The 21,097-nt window shown below is 55.2% G+C and overlaps 1 protein-coding gene across 1 annotated transcript; it reads left to right on the forward strand.

Annotated features, from left to right (window-relative positions):
* Positions 1–4,920: 4,920 nt before the first annotated feature.
* CLIC3 (chloride intracellular channel 3) lies at positions 4,921–21,013 on the forward strand. Its single transcript, XM_030535783.1, has 6 exons — positions 4,921–4,996; positions 15,432–15,541; positions 16,414–16,539; positions 16,931–17,037; positions 17,764–17,939; positions 19,418–21,013. Exons 1-6 carry the CDS (start codon positions 4,961–4,963, stop codon positions 19,577–19,579), a joined length of 717 nt encoding a protein of 238 aa, XP_030391643.1. The 5' UTR covers positions 4,921–4,960; the 3' UTR covers positions 19,580–21,013.
* The last annotated feature ends 84 nt before the right edge of the window (positions 21,014–21,097 follow it).

The following is a 21,097-nucleotide window of genomic DNA, read 5'->3' on the forward strand; positions in this document are numbered from 1 at the left end:
TTCCCGGGTGCTGCTTGGAGCTACAGAGTGCCACACCCTTCTTGGCCTCAGAGCCAGTGACCAGCGCGGCCCAATCCTGCAAGCAAGAGGCGCAGACAGCAAAGATCTGATCCCATCTAGACTCTGCTTCGGAACCTGTGAAAATTCAAGGGGATGAACCTCCAAGATCGTCCTCAGGGCTGTGATTGATGGAATCACTCTCCACCCAAACCAGAGGCACAGGCCTTTGGGATCAGCTAGCCCAATGTTTCTCAGTGACCAGGACCGGCAACTAGGTCCATGGACCAGAGATCTCCCTGACAGAGTTTAGGAAGGCAGAAAGCTGGTCCCTGGTATCACAAAGGTTGAGAAACACTGATTAGTCTGACCTCCCATATTTCACAAAACACAGAATCCCATCCGGTGAGTCCTGCATCAAACCCAGGGCCTGTGGCCGAACTCGGCATGTTCTCTTGAGTTGAAGCTCGATTCCACCCATGTTAAATCCCTGCCTGGTCTCCCCTTGTCTACAGGGGCCACGCCCAGTCTGGCACTAACAGACTGCAAGGAGCCATGTCCGCTTCGGCTATCTGCACCTCATGGGCTGGACGCCTACAGGAGCCGCTGGCTCCCTTGGGAGATTTCCTGCATGTTGGGGGTTCAGCTAGGGTGAAAAAGCCCAGTAAGCAGCTCCCCCCATTTCTTTTGTCCAAACCAGGATGTGCAGGGGCCAAAACTCCTCAGCTACCCACCCCCCTCTCAAAAAAAAAAGGTTCAGGCACCTTCCTGGCAGCAGGAATCTGCCCAGGCTGCTGGGCTCTGGGGGAAGGAGGGTCATGGAGCGTGTCTGGGAAGAAGCCTACAGGAGCGACGTGGTACGGAGCTGGGAGGAGCTGGTTCCAACTGCTTCCCACAGTGATCCCTGCCTAGAGCCCAGAGGCGTGGGCAGGCCTGGTTTCCCCTCCCTGCCCCAGCAGAGGGGTGGTTAGACCCCGAGAGCAAAGGGGCCTGAATTCCAAGAGGCAGCTGGTCCTCCTCAAGGGTTACCGGCCTCCTAACTTGCTAGACTCTTCACGCCTTGAGAAGGTCGAGACTGTTAAATTGGATGAATCACAGCAAGGAACCAACAGACCTGGGACCAAATGGTGATTGGCTGAACAAGGGGAAACTGAGGCAGACTCTCCATAGCACCTGTTCAATCACCGGGGGGCACCAGAATCTGCAAGCAGCTCCAGGCATGTCCCCTGTGTGATCGGTCACTAGGAGTTACAGTCCGGCGCGAGGAAAAGCAGCTGATAGAGGGACATGGGATCCGTGAGGATCCACCCACAGAGCAGTGATACGCATCACAAATTAGGGGAACATGTCAACGTCAGTTCTCGAAGAAAGGCAGTTTCTTGCCCTCATGGCTGCAGAGAGAAGCTCAACACACCCAGCACTGATTCTTTTCTAAAATCTTGTGATTTTTTAAAATCCAGTCTCATGATTTTTGGGGTCCTGACTTGTGCTATTAGAACAGTCGGTCCTGTCCAAACAGTTCACTTCTCCCCCACCTAGGCATCTTCGTTCCCCTCCCCAGGAACTACTGCTACTGGGAAGCACTTGGGGTTGGAGCATCTGAAATACACGATCCACGGTCGGTTGCATAAGTTGGTAGTGAATACGGCAGCCCACGTTGTCCATGCCTGCTGCATGAATGTGTGCACGGTGTTGCCTTGCGGCCATCAGACACGCCGAAGAGGGTCCCAGGAATTCTCTCCGTTGATCTCTCTGGAAATACAATAACTTTTCACTTAACGTCATCCCAGTTAACGTTGTTTCATTGTTTTGTTGCTGATCAATTAGGGAACATGCTCATTTAAAGTTGTGCAATGCTCCCTTATAAGGTTGTTTGGCAGCCGCCTGCTTTGGCCACTGCTTGCAGGAAGAGCAGCCCGTTGGAGCTAGCTGGTGAGGGCTTGGAACCAGGGTGGACCGGCAGCCCCCCCCGCCATCAGCTCCCCACTCCCCTAAGTTCCCTGGGCTGCAGTCACCCAGCAGGCTAGCAATTGCAGCTGTCCCTCCCCCGACTGCCATGTGCTTCTCCTGCCCTCTGCCTTGGAACTGCTCCCCAGAGCCTCCTGCTTACTGTGTATGTGTGGGGGAGGGAAGGGGTGCTAATGTCAGGGTGTCCCCCTCCCCCTGCTTCTGTACTCCACTTACCCCATTGGGCCATCTCCACAGCGCAGGGGGTGACACCACAGGCCTCAGGACAGAGGGAGCTTGCTGGCAGCAGCTGCTGTCCCAACATGCTGATTTACTTAAAAAGGCAATGTACTTAGAGTGGGGTCAGCATACTTAAAGGGGCAATGCGTGTTTCTCTCTCATGCACTGTGTGTGTCTCTCTCTCTGCCATACTGTCTCCCCTCCCTCCATTTGTGCTGCCTTGTAGAGTGTGAGGCTACATTAACGACGTGTTAACCCTTGTGGGCTCAGCCAAGTGCTAGTTCATCATTTAGCAGTAAGGCATTCCCCGGGAAATATCCCACCCTCTGACTCCACCACCTCAACCAAGCTTCACAATCACCATCGCTGTGTACAGTATTAAATTGTTTGTTTAAAACCTATACTGTGTGTATATCTATATAAGCAGAGTCAGGATGAGCTCTACTCTGACATCTGGTGGTGAATTATGGGGAGTGTGGAAAGGAATTTCAGGTATTTGCATTGGCACACCCACTCCACCTAGCATAGCCCACGGCAGCCTGGGATGGTTATTTTGACAGCTCTGGGGTCCCCAATTTCTTTGATTACAGGGGAAGGAGGAATAAAGTGTTGTCACCCAGATTATGTGAATGAGGAACTTTGAGACTGCTTTATGACAGACATGTCTCACTATCCATTAAGTAGCACTTGCTAGACAAGGGACATGGGTGCCAAAACCCAGTGAATTGAGAGAGATTGGGGACTGGTGTGTGTACTTGATGGTATGTGTCCCTTTTGAGGGCCTGGAACACCAATTGTACATCTTCCTCTCTCCACTGTTGAAGAGCAGAGCTAATTTTGAATCCATTAGGAGTCCGTCTAGAGGCTGCTGAGCTGAATTCACGTTGGGCCAATGGTGCACCAGCACCTGGGGTCCCCTACTGCAAGCTGAAATCACTAAAAGGGCTAAGCTTACTGAGCTGAGATCACTGAGTGCTGTGTTAACTAGTGGTGGAGCCTGAAGATCTATTGTTAAGTGGCTGGCAGAGCGGAGCAGTTTGCAGCACGTTGGAGCAGCCCATGGAACAGTGAGCGGAGTGGAGCGGTTTGCGAGAGTGGCTCATGGGTCAGCTGGAGGAGCAGCACAGCTGGTTGTGGTGAAGGCTGCAACAGAACTCCACGGAGAGGCAGAGCAGTTGGCCCCTGGCCCACATAAGTTGCCCCTTAACACCCTGTGTACACCCCCCCCCCCATTTCCACCCAGGCTTTAGGAGGGGGGCAACTCTGCAAATAAACTTTTGAACTCTGGGGTGGCACTGACCAGAAACAGAGACTTTTGGGTTGTTGGACTTTGGAGTGATTGGGCTTAAGACCCTAAGGGGGAAAGGACATTGCCAAATGTACTTGGAGCTGGGTTTTTTGCTTATGGTTTGTGTTATAATTCTGTTTGTGGTGTATCTCCAATGTGATGACGCATTGTTTCCCTCCTTTATTAAAAGGATTTTGCTACACTCGGACTCTGTGCTTGTGAGTGGGGAAGTATTGCCTCCTAGAGGCGCCCAGGGGGTGGTGGTGGTATGTAATTGTCCCAGGTCACTGGGTGGGGGCTCTAGCCGGTTTTGCACTGTGTTATTGAAACGGAACTCCTGGATACTGAACCCGGCCCTTTTTGCTGCCAACTCAAAGGAGCAGAAGGTTTGCATATATATATATATATATATATATAGGGGGCAGGGTTAGGTTCCAGGGAATTTTTTTTTCCCCAAGACAAAAGACTATATTTTATATATATTGTAACAAAGGTCCTCCTCTACCTTGGTGGGCCCTGTGCTTATTGGCAGATTTGCTCACCTCAGTGATCTTCCCCACAGTCTGGGTCAACTCCTCCTGTGTCTGATCAGGAGTTGGGAGGTTTAGGGGGAGCCTGGGCCCGCCCTCTACTCCAGGTTCCAGCCCAGGGCCCTGTGGATTGCAGCTGTCTATAGTGCCTCTTGTAACAGCTGCATGACAGGTACAACTCTCTGCGCTACTTCCCCATGGCCTCCTCCAAACACCTTCTTTATCCTCACCACAGTGTCTGATAACGCTTGTACTCCTTAGCCCTCCAGCAGCACACCCTCTCACGCTCCGCTCCTTGTGCCTCTTGCTCCCAGCTCCTCACACACATTTCCTCTCCTCTGACTCCCCCCCAGCCTGACTGGAGTGAGTGCCTTTTTAAACCCAGGTGCCCTGATTAGCCTGCCTTGATTGGCTGCAGGCGATCTAATCAGCCTGTCTGCCTTAATTGGTTGTAGCAGGTTCCTGATTACTCTAGTGCAGCCCCTGCTCTGGTCACTCAGGGAACAGAAAACTACTCATCCAGTGACCAGTATATTTGCCCTCTACCAGACTCCTGTACCCCACTGGTCTGGGTCTGTCACAATATATATGAAATATAGTCTTTTGTCTGGGGGAAAAAAATTCCCTGGAACCTAACCCCCCCCATTTACATTAATTCTTATGGGGAAATTAGATTCACTTAACATCATTTTGCTTAAAGCAGCATTTTTCAGGCACAGAACGACAACATTAAGCGAGGAGTTACTGTAGCTACTGGGTGTGGCGGGTTAGTTTCCGTGCACCAGAACTGGGAGGAAAACAACCCCCGGCCCAGGGTGCTGCACTCTCCCCAGAGAGGAATGTACTTGGAGGAGCTCAGGAAAAGGCGGGGCAGTGCATGAAGGAGCTGTATAAAGACAGCCTGCCTGAGCGTGTGTACTCAGAGCAGCACCTGCCCTTCCAGAGCAGCTGGTAAAGGATGGCCGAGAGCTCCAAACTCCAGCTCTTTGTCAAGGTGAGGGGTGCAGTTGCTGGCTCCATTGGAACTAGGAGAAGGGGCTGGCTAGGGGGATGCTGTAGTAGATGTTGGCTGGATTTGTGCACATCACTGACCTAGAGAGAGTCACTTGTTACTATTGATTCATACCGCTGGCATGTAATGAAGGGGACTGGGAATGATCTTGGAGCTGAGATCCAGTGCGGGAAAGGTGCAGGCTGGCAGGAGGGTCCAGCTGTAACTGCATGAAAATCACCCCTGGGCTCTCTGCCATAGCATGGGCCTTTTCCTTCCAGAGGGCACAACACCTGCCATAGGCTTGGCCAGCGGAACAGAGAGCAGCATGTCTAGAAAGACTCTGGGGAATATTTTCAGACAGGACTTGGTCACATGGAGCTGAAATCCTTAGGCCTTGGGCACGTACAGCATCCCAGCTCTCTGTCCTGAGCTGGGGTTGGAATCCACACTGGCCAGTTGGCAATGTAAAGAAAAAGTTCACTTGGGGCTAAAATGAAAACGAAAGTTTTGGCGAATCCAAAAAAAAGTGGTTTCAGGTCAGACCCAAATGGTTGGCTTCAATTTTGAGCATTTTAATGGTTTTAAATTTTTTGAAAATAAAATTACAGGAAATTTCAAAACAAAAAGTTATTTTGAATCAAAAAATTGAAATTTGTTGATATTTTGGGGAGATTTTTTGTGGGATTGGAGTTTGTTTGTTTAAACAAAACAATGTGATGGAATTGACATGAAATATTCTGGTGTCACCAAATCTGCATTTGTTGTTTAAAAAAAGTTTTGATTGAAAAAATTTGCCCAGCTCTAGCAATGGGGATTGGGTGGAGGGTGCATCGTGGCTGCCCGTATGCCCCAGTGCAGTGGGGGTACGGGTGGATATGAGCAATCCGGGAGGGCACTGGAGGTCGATAGGAATGAGGCTCCACTCAGCTGGTGACACCCCTGGTTTCTTGTGTCGGCAGGATTGCAGGCCTGCACGCTTGAATTTAGCAATGTTGGCAGCTAGTCACAGGTCTCACACTCAATGTCATGTACCATCTGCCCAACACAGAGCCACCATGTTCCTCGCTTCCCCCAGATCTCGCATCTCTCCCACCCATGGTACCCCATACATAGTCTGCAAGGTACCGCTGCTCCCCCATTCTCTGCATGTCCCCCCAGCATGCCCCAGTAGCATATTCAGCTTGCAGCCATTGCTGGGGATCATTTTGATTGGGGGCAGGTCATGCGGCAGTCTGGGGTAGCAGGGATTGGGGTGTAGAGCGGGGCTATGTGGAGGGGCACCAGGCCAAGCTGTGGACAAGTCGGGCATGGGGGAGGGAGAAGTGTGATTGAGCGAAGGGGGCCAGGGGTGGGAAGGGAGACGCAGTCAGACAAACTCATCAGCCAGCCCCTCCTGTGCAGCCTCAGAGCACAGAACCCGTCTGCTCTGCTTCTCCCCCCAGCCCCCGGCCTTCCCACATGCTGCCGCCCTCCGCCTGCCTAGGTCAGCTGTCACTGGGTGTCTCCACGGCTGGGTGTCTCCATCCGCCCAGTGCTCGTTCCCCATTGCATCTAATTACCGCAGCTGCCCGCCTCTGCGCTAGCATGTTCACAGCACACTAGGTGGGAGGAGGGTGTTCAGCTGCCAGGGCCTGTTGGTGTCTGCATGGATCCCACATGCCCTGGGACACTGGCTGCTCCTCAGAGCCAGCAAAACAGCCTCCTTTGCGGAGGAGGGAACTGGGGCTGAGCCCACCAGCCCTGGAGCCAGCTGACTTCATACACCCCTTGGCTCAGGACAGCTGGGCCATAGGTGCAGGCTCCTGGCCCAGGATACCAGACTGGCACCCCCTGGTTACTCCTGGCTCCCCATGCCATCTCCCCAGCCCACACGCCATCCCCAAGCCCCCTCTATCCGGTGGTGCCAAGCGAGCACATGTGCCCATCCCTGTACCCAGGCCTGCAGAGGTGGGCTGAGACCACAGGCTGTGCTGCTCCCAGGCCAGCCAGGGTGGGAGCAGGGTTGAGGCAGCCCACACAGTGCGGTGGGGACTGAGCAGGTTGTGGTGCTGACGCACTGTCCCTCCTGTGTCCTGCTAATGCTTGGGGTGGCCACAGCAGCCCTGGGGATGGGAAGAGGGATCCTGAAGAACCTTCACCCCCTGTTTCCCTCCCCCGCTGACCCCACCCATGTCTCTAGCAAACCCTGGAAATACTGCAGCCCCTGCCCTAGTGCCAGCTGATGGGAAGGGGCTGATGAAAGGCTGAGGAGCAGATCACTGGCGCCTTGCAGCCCTGCTCAATGACAGCCACCGATCATCCTGCCAGGAGCCCAGCCCCAGCCTCTGGAGTGACTGTGTGCTCATTGCTGTGGACTGCCTGGGGTAGAACTGCCCACTGCCCACTGCCTACACCACTGCCCAAGCCTCAGGGGCATTTGCATGAGCAAAGCAACCTGCTGATTTCCTGCTGCCAAGCTGGCTGCAGCAAAAGGCAAACTCCTGGTTTGTGGCTGACACCCTGCTAAGATAATGAGCAGAACATCCCTAACCGGTTACAGAGCAGAGCACGCCCTGCCCAACCCCTTACCTCTGGCAAACCCCAAGCAAGCAGATGTCCTCTCCGGTGCCTTTCATCCAGAAGGCTCCTGATGTGTTTCACAGATTTCATCTAGCCTGGGATCCCTACACCTAGAAGGCACTGAAATGCAGCCATCTTTGGGGTGGAACAGTTCATGACAATGCTGTGCCACAGTTTAGGGCAGGACATGAAGAAGAATTCTGTACCAAATGGAAACTGCAGCGGGGATGTCTGGCTGGCAGACTGCACTTAGATCTGCTGGAATTTGGGCACCACCCATCCGTGTGTTTTTGGCATTATTTGTGTCTTTGAGAACGAAGAACTGCTGTGGGCCTGTGTGGATTGCAGTGGCAAGGGGTTGGTTATTGGCTAGTTTGGATGGGGCAGTATAATCATCCAGTGATCCTTAAATAAGCCTGGGAGTCAGGATCTGGGTCTACTGTTTCTGCTACTGATTGTTGTGTCATCTTGGGCAAGTCACATCAGCTGCATGCCTCAGTTTCCCCACCCATAAAAAAGGGACTAGTAATAAACACTTACCTCCCACAGGGCAGTCGTGAGGTTTGATTTAGTAAGGGGCTGTGCATAAATTAGGTAATTTTTTGGGGGGTGATTTTTCAAGCGAGTCCACTCCTGGTAACATTTTGTAACAAACACCCCCACCCCTTAATGTATTACGTGGTTTGTGGTCAGCCCCACAGATGGGTAAAGCACTCTGAGAGCCTCCCATGGCAGGCGCTCTAGACGGGTGAGATAGGACGTGAATGTGCATGTGTTTGTGTCCATTATGTATCTCGCTAATTTGGGCATTCTTGACTGATCGTTGCACTTGGACGCCTCCTAGACTGGTAGGAGTTGAAGGCTGGGCCATGTGCCTATCTTAGGTTGGCAATTAGGTTTCAGATTTGACGTGAGGTATTAATGCTCTCCAGACAAATCTTTGATTTGCAGACTTGCTAGAGAGGTGGCAGTATAGAAGGATAAAATCAATGCGCAGAATTCATTCATTTCTACATTTTATCTTCACGCAGGCCCTCCGCTAGGAGAGCAGCCAGCTCCAAAAAGCCCTTGCTTGCTCAGATATTTCTACTTTACACTTACATAAATGTACTTCATTAATGCCTCATAACTCACCGGCAATATACAGTGCATGCAGCATGGGTCACATGCACGTGCAAACTTCTCATGAAATATATTACGGAATCCTATGGCTAAGCTCAGTTTTGTCTCTCGAAAAGATGCATAAACAGGGGAATCTTGAGCAGGGGTAGAGAGGTTATCTTACCTCTGTTCAGCACCACTGGAATCCTGTGGCCAGTTCTGGTGTCCACAATTCAAGAAGGATCTTCATGAATTGAAGAGGGGTCAGAGACAAGCCACAAGAATAATTAAAGCATCAGAAAACCTGCCTTATAGTGATAGACACAAGGAGCTCAATTTATTTAGCCTACCACAGAGAATGTGAAGGGGTGACTTGGTCATAGTCTAGAAATACCTACATAGGGAACAAATATTTGATACTGGGCTTTTCAATCGAACAGAGAAAGGTCTACCCAAGCCAATGGCTGGACATTGAAGCCAGCAAAATTCAGACATGAAATGAGGCATAAAATTTTAATAGTGAGAGTAACTAACCATTGGGACAATTTCCCAAGAGTCGTGGTGGATTCTTCATCACTGACAATTTAAAAATCAAGACTGGGTGTTTTTCTAAGAGGTCTGCTCCAGGAATTGTTTTGGGGCATTTCCCTGGCCTGTTTTACACCCAGGAAGTCAGATTAAACAATCACAAGGATCCCTTCTGGCTTTGGAATCTATGACCCTCAATTCAAGAGCTGACACATTCTCGAGTAGGTCCCGGGCCTGATTTAAACCCCATTGAACACAGTGGAAACTGCTGACTCTAACAGCCACTGGCTCATATAGCTGTGTCTAGCCTTTGTACTCAGAGACCCAATCAGTTTTGCCCTCTGTCTGTGCCTGTAAGAACATGTATTCTGTGCGATGGAGCTTGTAGTTCACTGCTGCTAACTTGGCTGTAACTGTGCGGCCCAGTGTCCGACACACCGGATGGACCAGACTAGGTGTAACCAGCCCACAGCATCCACCCTCTGACTAGAGAGAAGGGCACGTCCGCTAAGAACAAACTTTGTCATGAAACTCCCTGCGCCTTGGGGATTATTGACCTGCGTGCATCAGCCCTGGCTGTGCCAGAGGCTGCAGGCACCTGCTGGCCTGCGGCCCTCCCAGCTTATCTTGCTGGCTGGGAGGATCCACAGGATCCCTGCTCCAGAGCAGGATTACTGGACACTCCAGTGCACCAGACGGGGATGTTAGACTCGTGGTGGGGAGCAGGCGGGAGTCACTGCAGTGCCTTTCTCTGAGATCCTGCCCCGTGCACTCACAGAGCCAGCCAGGCAAGGACAGAGCAGGGCCCTGGGCCCGGGAGCTGGACCAGGCTGGCAGAGGCTGGACTCTGATTAGCAGTGCTCTGGGGAAATACGTGCCCGACTTCCGAGTCCCTAGACCTCGCCTGCTCTGCCATGGGAGCGCCAGGCCACCTGCTTTCGCTGCTGCTTCCGGAAGTGGCTGACACAGGAAGGCCAAGCTGCCCCATGGCACAGAACTGCACAGAGTCCGGGGCTGGCAGCTTTGAGCGGTGTTCCTCCATGAGCCAGCGTAGGTCTCCTGGGAGCGCAGCTGCAGGCTTGGGGCCAGCTCTGCTCCACTCAGGGAGAGGAGACAGTTCAGCCAGGGTCTGATTCATTCCCCTTTGGCTCAGTTCTCTGCACCGCCACTGCCGGGAATTGAACAGAGGTGGGGAATGATCCGTGCAGGGCCACAGCCTGCAGAGGGCACCTGGGCACAATCTGTGCCCCAGTGTGGAGGGAGCACTCTGGCCTCACACAGTACAGGGCTTTGCAGCCCCCGGCTGGGCGAACGTGGGCAGCTGTCACGAGGGGGCTCGCAGGAAAGGCTGACATGGGACGGGGGGCAAGTCTTCCCCTTTGTCTCCAGCAGCAGAGGAACAGCAGAGTCACAGAGCTGGGCCTCAGTCAAGCCCTGGCTAGACGCCCTGTGAAGGGGAGGTGGGACGGGCCAGACCAGTGAGAGCAGGCAGGGCCATGGCAGTGGGTGTATGACGGGACTTGGAATCAGGGACCTGGGCTGCAAAGACCCATATCCCACCAGTCTTTCTTCTTGTGTCCTTAGCAAGACACACAAGGCTGGATTCCACTGGGGCAAGGCTCAGCTAGGCCCTTTATTGAGGGGACAGAGCTTGGGAAGCAGCTTCTAAGAAATTCCCTTAGTTGCAGCCAGCTCAGCTGTGCCCTTCATTCTGGTGACCCTCAGTGCCCTGCCCGCCCCCGGCAATGGAAGACGGCAAGGAGTCAGCCCTTGTGCTTTACGGCAAGGGGACAGGTTCAGATCTGTCATCCCGAGGTACGTCCCCTGGGCCCCATTCCCCATGTGGCAGCACTTACACTAGGACAGGGGAGTATAACACATCCACAGTGGGAGCATTTCACACACCCAGGCACCCCTGGAAACGTCGGCACAAGGCAACGGAGTTTCGAGCAGCGCTGCGTGGGGATAGGGTTTGTAATTTCACAGGACAAGTCGGGATTTTGACCTTTTTTTGCTCCTGTTGGAAATGGAATGAAGCCACAATGTTTCGCTGTGACGTGAAATTCCCCCCAATGTTCACTCTGGGGTCCATTGAAACATTTCATTTTGCTAAAATCAAAACGTTTCCGTCCAATTTTGACTTGGCTTTTCTGTTCTGAAGCGGCTTTGCGGCGCCATTTCTGAAATGCTGAAAATGATACAAACAGTTCCCTTCCTAAAAGGGGCAAAAGGCTTTTTAAAAACATCTTCCTGCAAAACAAACCTTGCCTCGAAATGAGCCGGTTGCCGCAAAACGTTTCGCTTGCAACAAATCAGTATTTTCCAGTGGAAAAACATCTTGTTGGAGTATCTGTAAAAGCTGCTCTAGATGTACTGTAACTGAGGTCAAAGTCTAGCCCAGGTTTTTAATAATCCGACAGCCTCACCCCGCGCATGGTTTCAGTGGTATAAATCGTACCAACATCCACAATCCAGGTAAAAATCGAGTCCTGCCCTCCCCACTGAAAGGGGAGCTGTGCCAAGACCCTGGGGGGAGCCAGGAGCGCTGTGAAGTGATATTCAGCAGGATTGCTCGGGCCTTTCATTTGATATGTCACTGGGAACAACCACACCTTGTTTTCCTTTCTCTCCCTCACCAGCCAAGACGCAGCCTTGTTGCCCCCAGAAGCAGCACTTGCCTGTGGTCTGTCCTTCTGACAGCCATGGGCCTGTGTGGAGGGGCATTAGCATTACTGCTGCCAATGCTAGTCCACTTCCAGCTGGTGCAACTGGCCCCTCAAGATCAGGGGCACAAACTCCACCCACTAATCTAAAGGGATAGCACCGGTTAAACAAAGTCTCCCTTGTCCCCTGGGAGATTAACAATACACTGGTCATCTTCTTCCTATGGCTGATGAGAGCAACAACTATGGTTTTACACTCAGAGGATTAAGCCAGATAATTGTGTTAGGAGTAGCAGAGTGTATCACTCTGATGCATCCTTCATATGCGGGAATCAGGCACTGAGTAGTTATATGTTCCAGGGTCTCTTCTCGGTGAGCACAGTCACACGCTGGAGAATTTTGAATTTTCCCTTTGTGCAGCAAGTAGCCGCATTTGCCATGGTTTGTGTCTATGTGGTTTAAGGTTGCTTTATGTGGTGCTGAGGGACGTCGCTGAGGTCCTGGTGGATGGGGAGATGTTCATTCTTCTTGATTTGCTGGACTTACCGGAGGGTTGCAGCATCGTGGCAAACGGGTGGGCGAGTGATGTGTGACAGCATGGGCAGCCAGGGTGCTGGGGTCAACTTGAGGGTTCCAAGGATTCACCGCATTGCTGTGTGCAGATGGACATCAACAAGTCGAGTGTGGCTCCTTCTGGTGCAAAGTACTCTGCTATGGAGTACACAGGGGCCACCATTGTGGTCCGTAGCACTGATGCTGAAGCTCCCCAGCTTGCGCCTGCCATTTTATGGACCAGGTTGACCCTTGTCTTCATCTTAGCAGCTGCCATCTCCAGGTGATCATGGAAGGTTAGTGTGCAACCCAGCTTCACTTCGAGACAAGTCGGAGTGGGGTCATGTGGCACAGTGTTGCCGCAGAAGGTCACTTTCAGGGTGCGCTTAGCATTCCCGTTATCAAGATGGGATACAGTGACTGCTGGTTTGTGGGGGGATTGGCTTGAGCCTCCATTTCCGGAGATATTCCTCCCTGGTCCGCCCCATTCAAGGTGGACTCAATGTCTTGAAGGTGGCTGCTTGCATTGCCAGGGCAAAGTCAATTGCATCTGCAAATGTACATGACTTTTCTGGTGGCATGTCGCTCGTGTAGACATTGGAAGGCATGTGCGTGAGTTCTGAGCCTTGTGGCAGCCCGTTGTTGAGGAGCTGGGGCGAGCTGACTTTGTCATCCAAATGGACATGTAGCCGCCTACTGCTCAGCATCGGCCATAGCAGGCAGTGGTTTGAGACAAGGGATGACCCGGCCTTGCAAGCTTCAGCATCAGGCCTTTAATCCAGACCCTGTCATAGGCCTCTACAAAGGCTGCACCGGTTTTGGTTTTCTTCTGGAATTTGACCTTGATGTGCATTCCAAGGGCCAAAACTTGGGCGCAGCAACTGCGTTTAGGCCACAATCTCTCTTGTTCTTCGGGGATCAGACTCGACAAGAGGATGATATATCCCAGGAGTTTGTAGGTCATGCACAGGAGTGATATCAGCCTGGAGCTTCCCAGGTCATCGGTTGGCTTGCCCGGTTTGAGCATGGCCATTACTATCACCTCCCGCCAGGCTTTTGGGATGCATCCAGATTTCATGGTTTTGGTGTCATTTCGCCAGCCAATGGAGTCCCTTAGGGCCTAGTTGATGAAGGAATGTGAGTGGGATACCATCTCCACTGGCCTCCTTTCCTTGCTTGATTGCAGCTAAACTCTGTATTTCATCTGTGCTGCTGGTGTTTGGGGTCTCGTGGAGGGATTGAGGTTATTGCTCGGTGTAGCTAGGATGGATCTCTCTCTTGGTGTTTTTGTCGAGCAGTCCTTTTGTGCTCTCCGCTGGTTTGGACACTGTGGAGTCGGGCCAGACTTCCAAGGTCCAATATCCAGTCGGATTAGTGGCTCCAAGATGCCGTGGCGGGCACAGCGATTGGAATGTGTGAAGTCCAGACCTTCAACACATTCAATCAACCGCTGGCATCTGGCTGATTCTGTACACTCTAGCAGGGCCTTCGCAACCTGACTGGTTGTTCTGCCGGAGCAGGTCCTGGGCCCCTGGAATGCACTTCCTGGCAGTGATGGCAAGGAGGCCAATGAACTGGTGATAACATTCCAGTGTTGCAGGGATTCAGATCACTGCTTTTTGCATGGCTTCACTATAACAGTCCAGCCGGCTTTGGCCAGGTTCTGCCATGGAAATTGTTTAGAGAGAATCACAGGGATTTCGATGTGCCGTAGGTGGTGATGCACCTGTGCTGGCTGTTGGGGAAGTCAGGAAGTATTTTGATCTTTGGGAATGATGGTTGTAGTCACATTGCCAGAGAGCAGAGTGGAAAGTTGCTCGCAGTTTGGGATCGTCATTAGAACAGACTTCAAGAATCAAGGGCCAGATCCTTCCCTGGTGCAAAAGGGCAGATGTAAATGACTAGATTGGCGCGATGGTGATTTACACCAGCTCTCTGCAGCCTCACCATGTTACACCAGCCGAAGATCTGGGCCCCAAAGTATTTTCAAGCCTTTCTGTTTGTTCCTGTCTCCGATTTCCCTCCATTCAGTCAGTGCTGGGAGCCTTCCTCCTTGCTGCCGGCCTGTGGCCTTGCTGGCTCTCCTGCGTTACTAGAGAACATGCCGGCTCTGCCCCTTGGGTACTCACTTGTGTCATACGCTAGTGTTTCACACTCCCCCACACAGCACAAGGTGCAAGGCCAGAGAACTGGATCCAGTGGCATTTGACCTCCTCGACTGCAAAGGATCAGTTGAGTGCCGGAAATTGCCCCTTGGCACTGATATTTTAAGATCTGGGCCATGAAGACTTGGCTGCTCACAGTAAAATCCCATTTTTCATACGCAAACTTAACAGGAAGGGATTTTTCATAGCCACGCCCAGCTTGTCTCCCTCCAGGGCATGGGGAGGTTATTTCAGAAATAGGAGAATTTTCTACCTGTTGGGAAAAGGATGAAAATTCGTAGTCAACTGTTTTTGCTTTGGGAAGGGGGGATACCTGGAAGGTTCTATTATGAGACTGGTCGCTGAGTCATTGTCTCTTTTAGAGGGAGTCACTGCTGCATCGTGACTCATTTTCCCCATCTGTATAATGGGGAGGCTGATTCCAGCCCAACGGCCAAAGGCTACTCCAGAGGAATTTACATCCCCCAGCGCTTTACAAGCTGTGACTGGTTGATGCACATCTCTGTTCTCCCCAACCCCCTAGCCCCACCCCCTGGAGCTGGATCAAGGAGTGTCACAAAGAGACGGAGCCAAAGAAATCATCCCAGATCCAGAGAGCCTGGTTTTTGGGGCACAGGCCCATCTCCAATCTTAATCCCCATTATACAGATGGGAGAAACTAGGGCACAGAGAGGCTCAACATGAAATCCAACTTGTGCAGCACTGTACCATGAGGGAAAATCCTTCCTGACCCCAGCCAGCCATGGTGGTTGGCCCTGAGGCATGAGTGTGGCACCTCCTGGTGAGCAATGGTGATGCTGTTCAGGGACACTGGAATGGCAGTGCTTCCTGATTTTCAGCTCACTAAGCATCGCTCTTGTCTCCCAGGCGAGCGACGATGGGGAGAGCATCGGGCACTGCCCCTTCTGCCAGCGCCTCTTCATGATTCTGCTGCTCAAGGGGATCCCCTTTACTCTGACCACAGTGGATATGAAGAGGTGAGGACGCAATGGGAACCATGGAATATGCTCAGCACAGCCCCAGGACGCTACCCCACCCACCTCCATGGTTTTACCATTGAGCGTCCTGCCAGTCCCCCAACTCCCCCTTTCCTCTGGCAGTGTATCTGCCTGGCTGATTCACACCCAGCACTGTGGCTGTCAGCTCCCTGACTGTGCCAAACCGCCCCGGGATCAGGGTGGAAGTGCCACACAGATCATGAGATCGGAGAGCACAAATTCCCCCTTTCCCACCCCCGACTGTCCAGCCCCGTGCCCCCCACTCACCCAGCCCTTAATAAAGAATTGCCGAGGTGGCATGTACAGCTGCGGGTGGGAGGAGGGCTGGAGGCTCCTGTTGCAATCATTCCCAGCACGCTCATGGAGCACATCTGGAAAGCCTGCGGGCAGCACTGCAGGGCTGGGAACGTGGCCCTGGTTGCTGTCTGGTGGGACAATGCTGCAACCCCCACCCTATCGCCAGTGCCAAGGAGGGCGCATCCATCTGTCAGAGCCCTGAGGGAAGCCCCTTCCCACAGCCAGAGCTCCTGGGCACCCGCTTCCCACGGCAGGAGCCCCGTGCAGTCGTCCGGTTGGAGGGCAGTCACTAAGCAGGGATAGCAGTCGCGGGCGCTTAGCCCTTAGGGGGGCCAGGACAGACAGCTGGGTCTGTCTCCCGTGTGGCCGTGCTGGCCAGTAACCGGCATCAGGGCAGCTGGAAGCCATTGTATCATTGCCCTCTGCAGCCAGGTGGGCAGGCCAGCAGCTGGTCCGCACCCAGCAGGAGGGTGACCAGCACCTGCTGCCCTCTTCCCCAGCAAGCCCCCTGGCAATGCCTGGGGTCACCGACAGCCTCTGCCCTCCCTCTGCAGGGCCCTAGATGTGCTGAAGGATTTTGCCCCAGGAGCCCAGCTGCCCGTGCTGCTGTATAACGGGGAGCCCAAAACCGACACCAACAAGATCGAGGAGTTCCTGGAGGAGACCCTGGGCCCCCCAAAGTGAGTGGGGTCAGCCCTCCCCCAAGAGCTGGACGTCCCATGTGGGCACAGCAAGGGATCAGCCCCATAGGAGAGTTGGGCCGGAGGCATCAATCCAGAGGGGGGGAAAGAGGGGAGAGGAGTCCCTGCGGTGATGGGAGGCAAGGTGGGCTGGGAAATCGGGGCCAGGCAGGGTGTGAGGGTCAAGGAGGCACAGGTGGGACCAGCGGGGGAGGATGAGGGGAAACCACGGATGGGGGAGGGAAACAGGGCAAGAGAGGAGACCAAGCAGGCCAGAGGGAGGGAAGCAGGGACGGTTCTTGGGGCATAGCAGTGAGCTCTGGTGCCCAAGGCAGAGGGGCACTGGCTGAGCCCCCAACCCCCTCTCACTCACTCCCTTTGCCTCCTGCAGCTTCCCCAGTCTGGTTCCCCGGTATAAGGAGTCCTGCACGGCCGGGAACGACATCTTCCACAAGTTCTCTGTGTTCATCAAGAACTTGCTGCCGGCCCAGGACGAGGGTGAGGGCGTTGGCTCACCAAGGGATGGGATGTGTGTGTGTCCACATGCAGCCGGGTGGGGGTAACACCGCTGCCACCACCAGAGCCCAGTGCTCCCCATGGCACTGCATGTACCGGCTGCTGCATCCCGTGCTGTGTTCCTGGAATCCAGTAGGATCCCATGCACACATGGGACAGGACAGGGCGAGGGGCCATATTCACCCAGCAGCCTCCCTGACCTCCTTGCAGCTGAGCGAGGCCATGGTCCAGCCCCTCCTCTGCTGCTGGCCCTTGTCATGGCACAGACTGGGTGTGGGAGGTGAAGGGCTGACTCCAGAGGGGCTCCCCCTTCCCCCACCAACACGGGTCAAGTCTGCCCTGGAGGGGCTCCCCCAAGAGGTTGGAGGGGGTTCACGCCCTGGCGCATGCAGCCATCTGCTGCTCTACCCAGCCCCTGCTAGAAACCCAGGGGTGGGGATAGCCGGGGGCCCTCACTACCCTGGTGTCTGGGTGTTGGGGGGGTTACCCCCATTCTGGGGGTGACTAGTGAGGCTGGCAGGCCGGCTCCACCCTGCAGGAAATGCCACCTCCCCCAGTGTGCAAATGCCCAAGAGCCCCCCCACCCCAGACCCTCTCTGCACAGGGGGGAGGGGTGCCAGCAGTGCTATGTCACTTGAGGACCCCCAGCTCCCCCCCCCTCCTGGGCAGGGGCCACCTGTGCAATGATGCTCTGCTCTCCCCTCCCAGTGCTACAGAAGAACCTGCTGAAGGCCCTCCTGAAGCTGGACCGGTACCTGAGCACCCCGCTAGAGTACGAGCTCGTCCAGGACCCCAGCCTCACTGTCTCCCGCAGGAGGTTCCTGGACGGCGACCAGTTGACACTGGCTGACTGCAGCCTGCTGCCCAAACTGAACATTGTCCATGTGAGTATGGGTGCCCCGGGCGGGGGGAGGACCGGCACAGCCACCGCCAGCCCCCCCACCATCCCCAATCCATATGGCACCCTCCAGCCGCCACCTCTGATCTGGGTGGGACCCCCACTGCCACCACCAGCCTCCCCAATCCATATGGCACCCTCCAGCCACCACCCTCTACCCGAGTGGGACCCCCCACAGCCACTGCAAGCCCCCTCACCATCTCCAATCCATATGGCACCCCCCCCACCAGCCACCATTCCCTACCCGGGTGGGACCCCACAGCCACCGCCAGCCCCCCCGACCAGCCCCAATCTATATGGCCACCCCACCATCTCCCACCCATATGGCCCCCCAGCTGACAGCCCCTCCACCAAACCGCACCCATACAGCGCCCCCGCCCAGCAAATGACAGACCCCTCCCAGCCACTGACAGCCCCCCGGCCATCCCCCACCCATATGTCCCTCCCACCTACCACCAGCTCCCCCATCATCCTCCACCTTTACGACCTCCCCAGTCACCACCTACCTACCCCCTCCCACTCTTCCCCTCCTCCCCACCATCTAGAACATCCCCTTCCCCCACCCCCCCATCTGTGACGGCCTACCACCCTCCATTCTGCCCCCTGCCCTGCGCACCAGGCCCCCCCTTGCCCGAATGAGTTTCTCTGACACAGGAGTGGATAGAGATCAGACCCCAGGAGCCAGGCAGCGCTGGGCTCTGGCACAGCGTGCTTTAGTCAAGCCGGCGAGGAGCTGCTATGGGGAAGGTGGGTTAGCCATGGGGCCACAGGGGCTTCCCAGGGCCAGGGAGGTTGGGTTAGCTGAGCTGGTTAGCTGTGGGGGTGGGCAAGGTGGGTTAGCTATGGGGCCAGCCTGGAGCTGGGTGGGTTAGCTGTGGGGGCAGGGTGGCTTACCGAGGGAGTTTGGGGGTCTGTCCCAGGCCAGGCTGGTTAGCTGTAGGGGCAGGCAGGGTGTGTTAGACAAGGGAGCATGGGGGCAGCCCAGCGCTGGGTGGGTTAGCCAAGGGGGGCATGGGCGTAACCTGGAGCTGGGCAGGTTAGTCAAGGAAGTGGAGCAGCCCAGAGCTAGGCAGGTTAGCCCAGGGCGCAGGCAGGATGGGTTAGCCAAGGGGGCACAGGGGTGGGGACTATCCCAGGCCGGGCAGGTTAGCTGTGGGGGCAGGCAGGGTGGGTTAGCCAAGGGGGCACAGGGGTGGGGGCTGTCCCGGGCCTGGCAGGTTAGCTGTGGGGGCAGGCAAAGTGGGTTAGCCAATGGGGCACAGGGGCTGACCTGGGCCAGGCAGGTTAGCTGTGGGGGCAGGCAGGGTAGGTTAGCCCAGTGGGGGCACAGAGCCAACCCAGAGCAGGGTAGGTTAGCTGAGGGAGGTGCAGAGACTTGTGGGGCAGGTGAGGGGGCCAGCCTGGGATGGGAGGCGGATTTGTCCATTGGGACACACTCTCCATTCACCCCACCTCTGTCCCCAGATCGTGTGCAAACACTACCGGCAGGTGGGGATCCCCCAGGAGCTGCACGGGGTCTGGCGCTACCTGGACAGCGCCGGCGAGGCCAAGGAGTTCAAATCCAGCAGCCCCAACAGCAAGGAGATCGTGCAGGCCTATCGCACCGTGGTCAGGCCGCTCAAGTAGGCAGAGCCTGACTCAGCCTGGCACTGCCCTGTGCCCACTGCTCACAGTACCAGTGCTGGAGAGGGGCCTGGGGCTGCCCTGCCTGGCCTGGTCCTTCTTCATCTCTCTGCCTTGCTGTCCATGAATGTCAGACAAGGGTTGAGGGAACCGGAGCCACTGCCCCTCTCGCCTCTCCTGGGCTTGCAGCCTTGGGGCTAGGCCAGCCTGGACTCCTGTGGGGCAGAGGAAGCCACGTCCCCTTCGCCAGTCAGGACTCAGCAGCAGAACACAGGACAGGATGGGACCTCCTGGCTCCTCGAGCCCAGTCACCCTCCCCTTCCCATACTTCTTGGGGGCAGGGGGGCTCATTTGGCACCTCTTCCTCCCCTCCCCCCATGCAACCCTCATTTCTCTCCTGCCGCCAGAGCCTCCTCCTGGCGGCCTAGCTAACACTCTCCTTTCAGCTCCTACTCCACCAGCTGCAGAGAGGGCAGCCTCAGGCTCTGCCCTGGCAGGGCGTCAGGGCAGAGGGGCTCTGAGTACCAGCTGGGGGCCCTGTCAAAGCTAGGGGCCAGCCCTGTCTATACAATAGCACGGCCCGAGGGGACAGGAATTGTAAAGCAGGAGTAGGGCAGATAGCAAACTTTGGGAAGGAGCCTTCCAACATCCTGGAGCTCAGCTGAGGGCAGGGCAGGGCAGCTGGACCCAGCCTGTGGAGGAAGCCGGATAGGGCAGATGAGCCCAGGAGAGGTGAGGGGCAGAGAAGAGCAGTGGGGCCCCAGAAAGTTGCATGACCGTCCCCTGCTGGGCTCAGCCACACTCTCTCCAAGGGCGCTGCTGGCTGTGCTCTGTCGGCACACACAGTGAGTCCAGCACTGGCTCAGGTCTGCCTGCTTAGAAACAGGCCAGGCTGAGACAGCGCCCCAGAAGCCAGGAGGGGAGACGGGGGCCGGAGCACCCACAGCAGCCCTGGCAGCAGACGCTCACCCCAGCAGACGATCATGTGGGGCAGGAGCTGGGCTAGTGCAGCCGTTGCAGGGAGCCCGTGTGGCCTCACCACAGCCTTTGAAGATCAGCGCAGGGCCCAGGATTGCTGCGCAGGGCTCAGGAAGCCCTGCGTGGCTAGTTGGACTGCCACAGCGGGGCTGCGGGCTGGTGCCTCTTGGCTCCCAGCATGCTCAGCCCAGTAGCCAGAATGAGTCTGTCCCCTCCACATTCTATGGGGGAAGGAAGGGAACCTGTATTATGTCAGAGCATTTAAAAATCAATAAAGAGGAAAGCAAACAGGTGCTGATGTCATGAATGAACAGCCTGCCATGGAGATGGGGCAGGGCTCAAGGGCAGAGTCTCACCCCCCTCCACCCCAGCTCCATTCTGCCACAGGGAGAGGGGGTGCCCACAAGGTGCTAGATACATCTCCGCCTCCACAACAGCCCCGCAGAGACTTCAGACCCTGACCCTTGACAGTGCCTCCCTACAGCCCAGCCCACCACTGGGCCATAAACACCCCCTGCACGTGGAGTGGGATCTTTGCAGGAG

Source organism: Gopherus evgoodei, chromosome 16 (assembly GCF_007399415.2).
Source record: "Gopherus evgoodei ecotype Sinaloan lineage chromosome 16, rGopEvg1_v1.p, whole genome shotgun sequence".
NCBI lineage: Eukaryota > Metazoa > Chordata > Testudines > Testudinidae > Gopherus > Gopherus evgoodei.

What these genes read in the sequence shown, in the direction of transcription:
- CLIC3 (XM_030535783.1), top strand. Translation starts at nt 4,961, where the DNA reads ATGGCCGAGAGCTCCAAACTCCAGCTCTTTGTCAAG. An exon ending in ACCACAGTGGATATGAAGAG is followed by an intron (nt 15,542 to 16,413) that starts GTGAGGACGCAA and finishes CTCCCTCTGCAG; the next exon opens with GGCCCTAGATGTGCTGAAGG. An exon ending in GAGACCCTGGGCCCCCCAAA is followed by an intron (nt 16,540 to 16,930) that starts GTGAGTGGGGTC and finishes TGCCTCCTGCAG; the next exon opens with CTTCCCCAGTCTGGTTCCCC.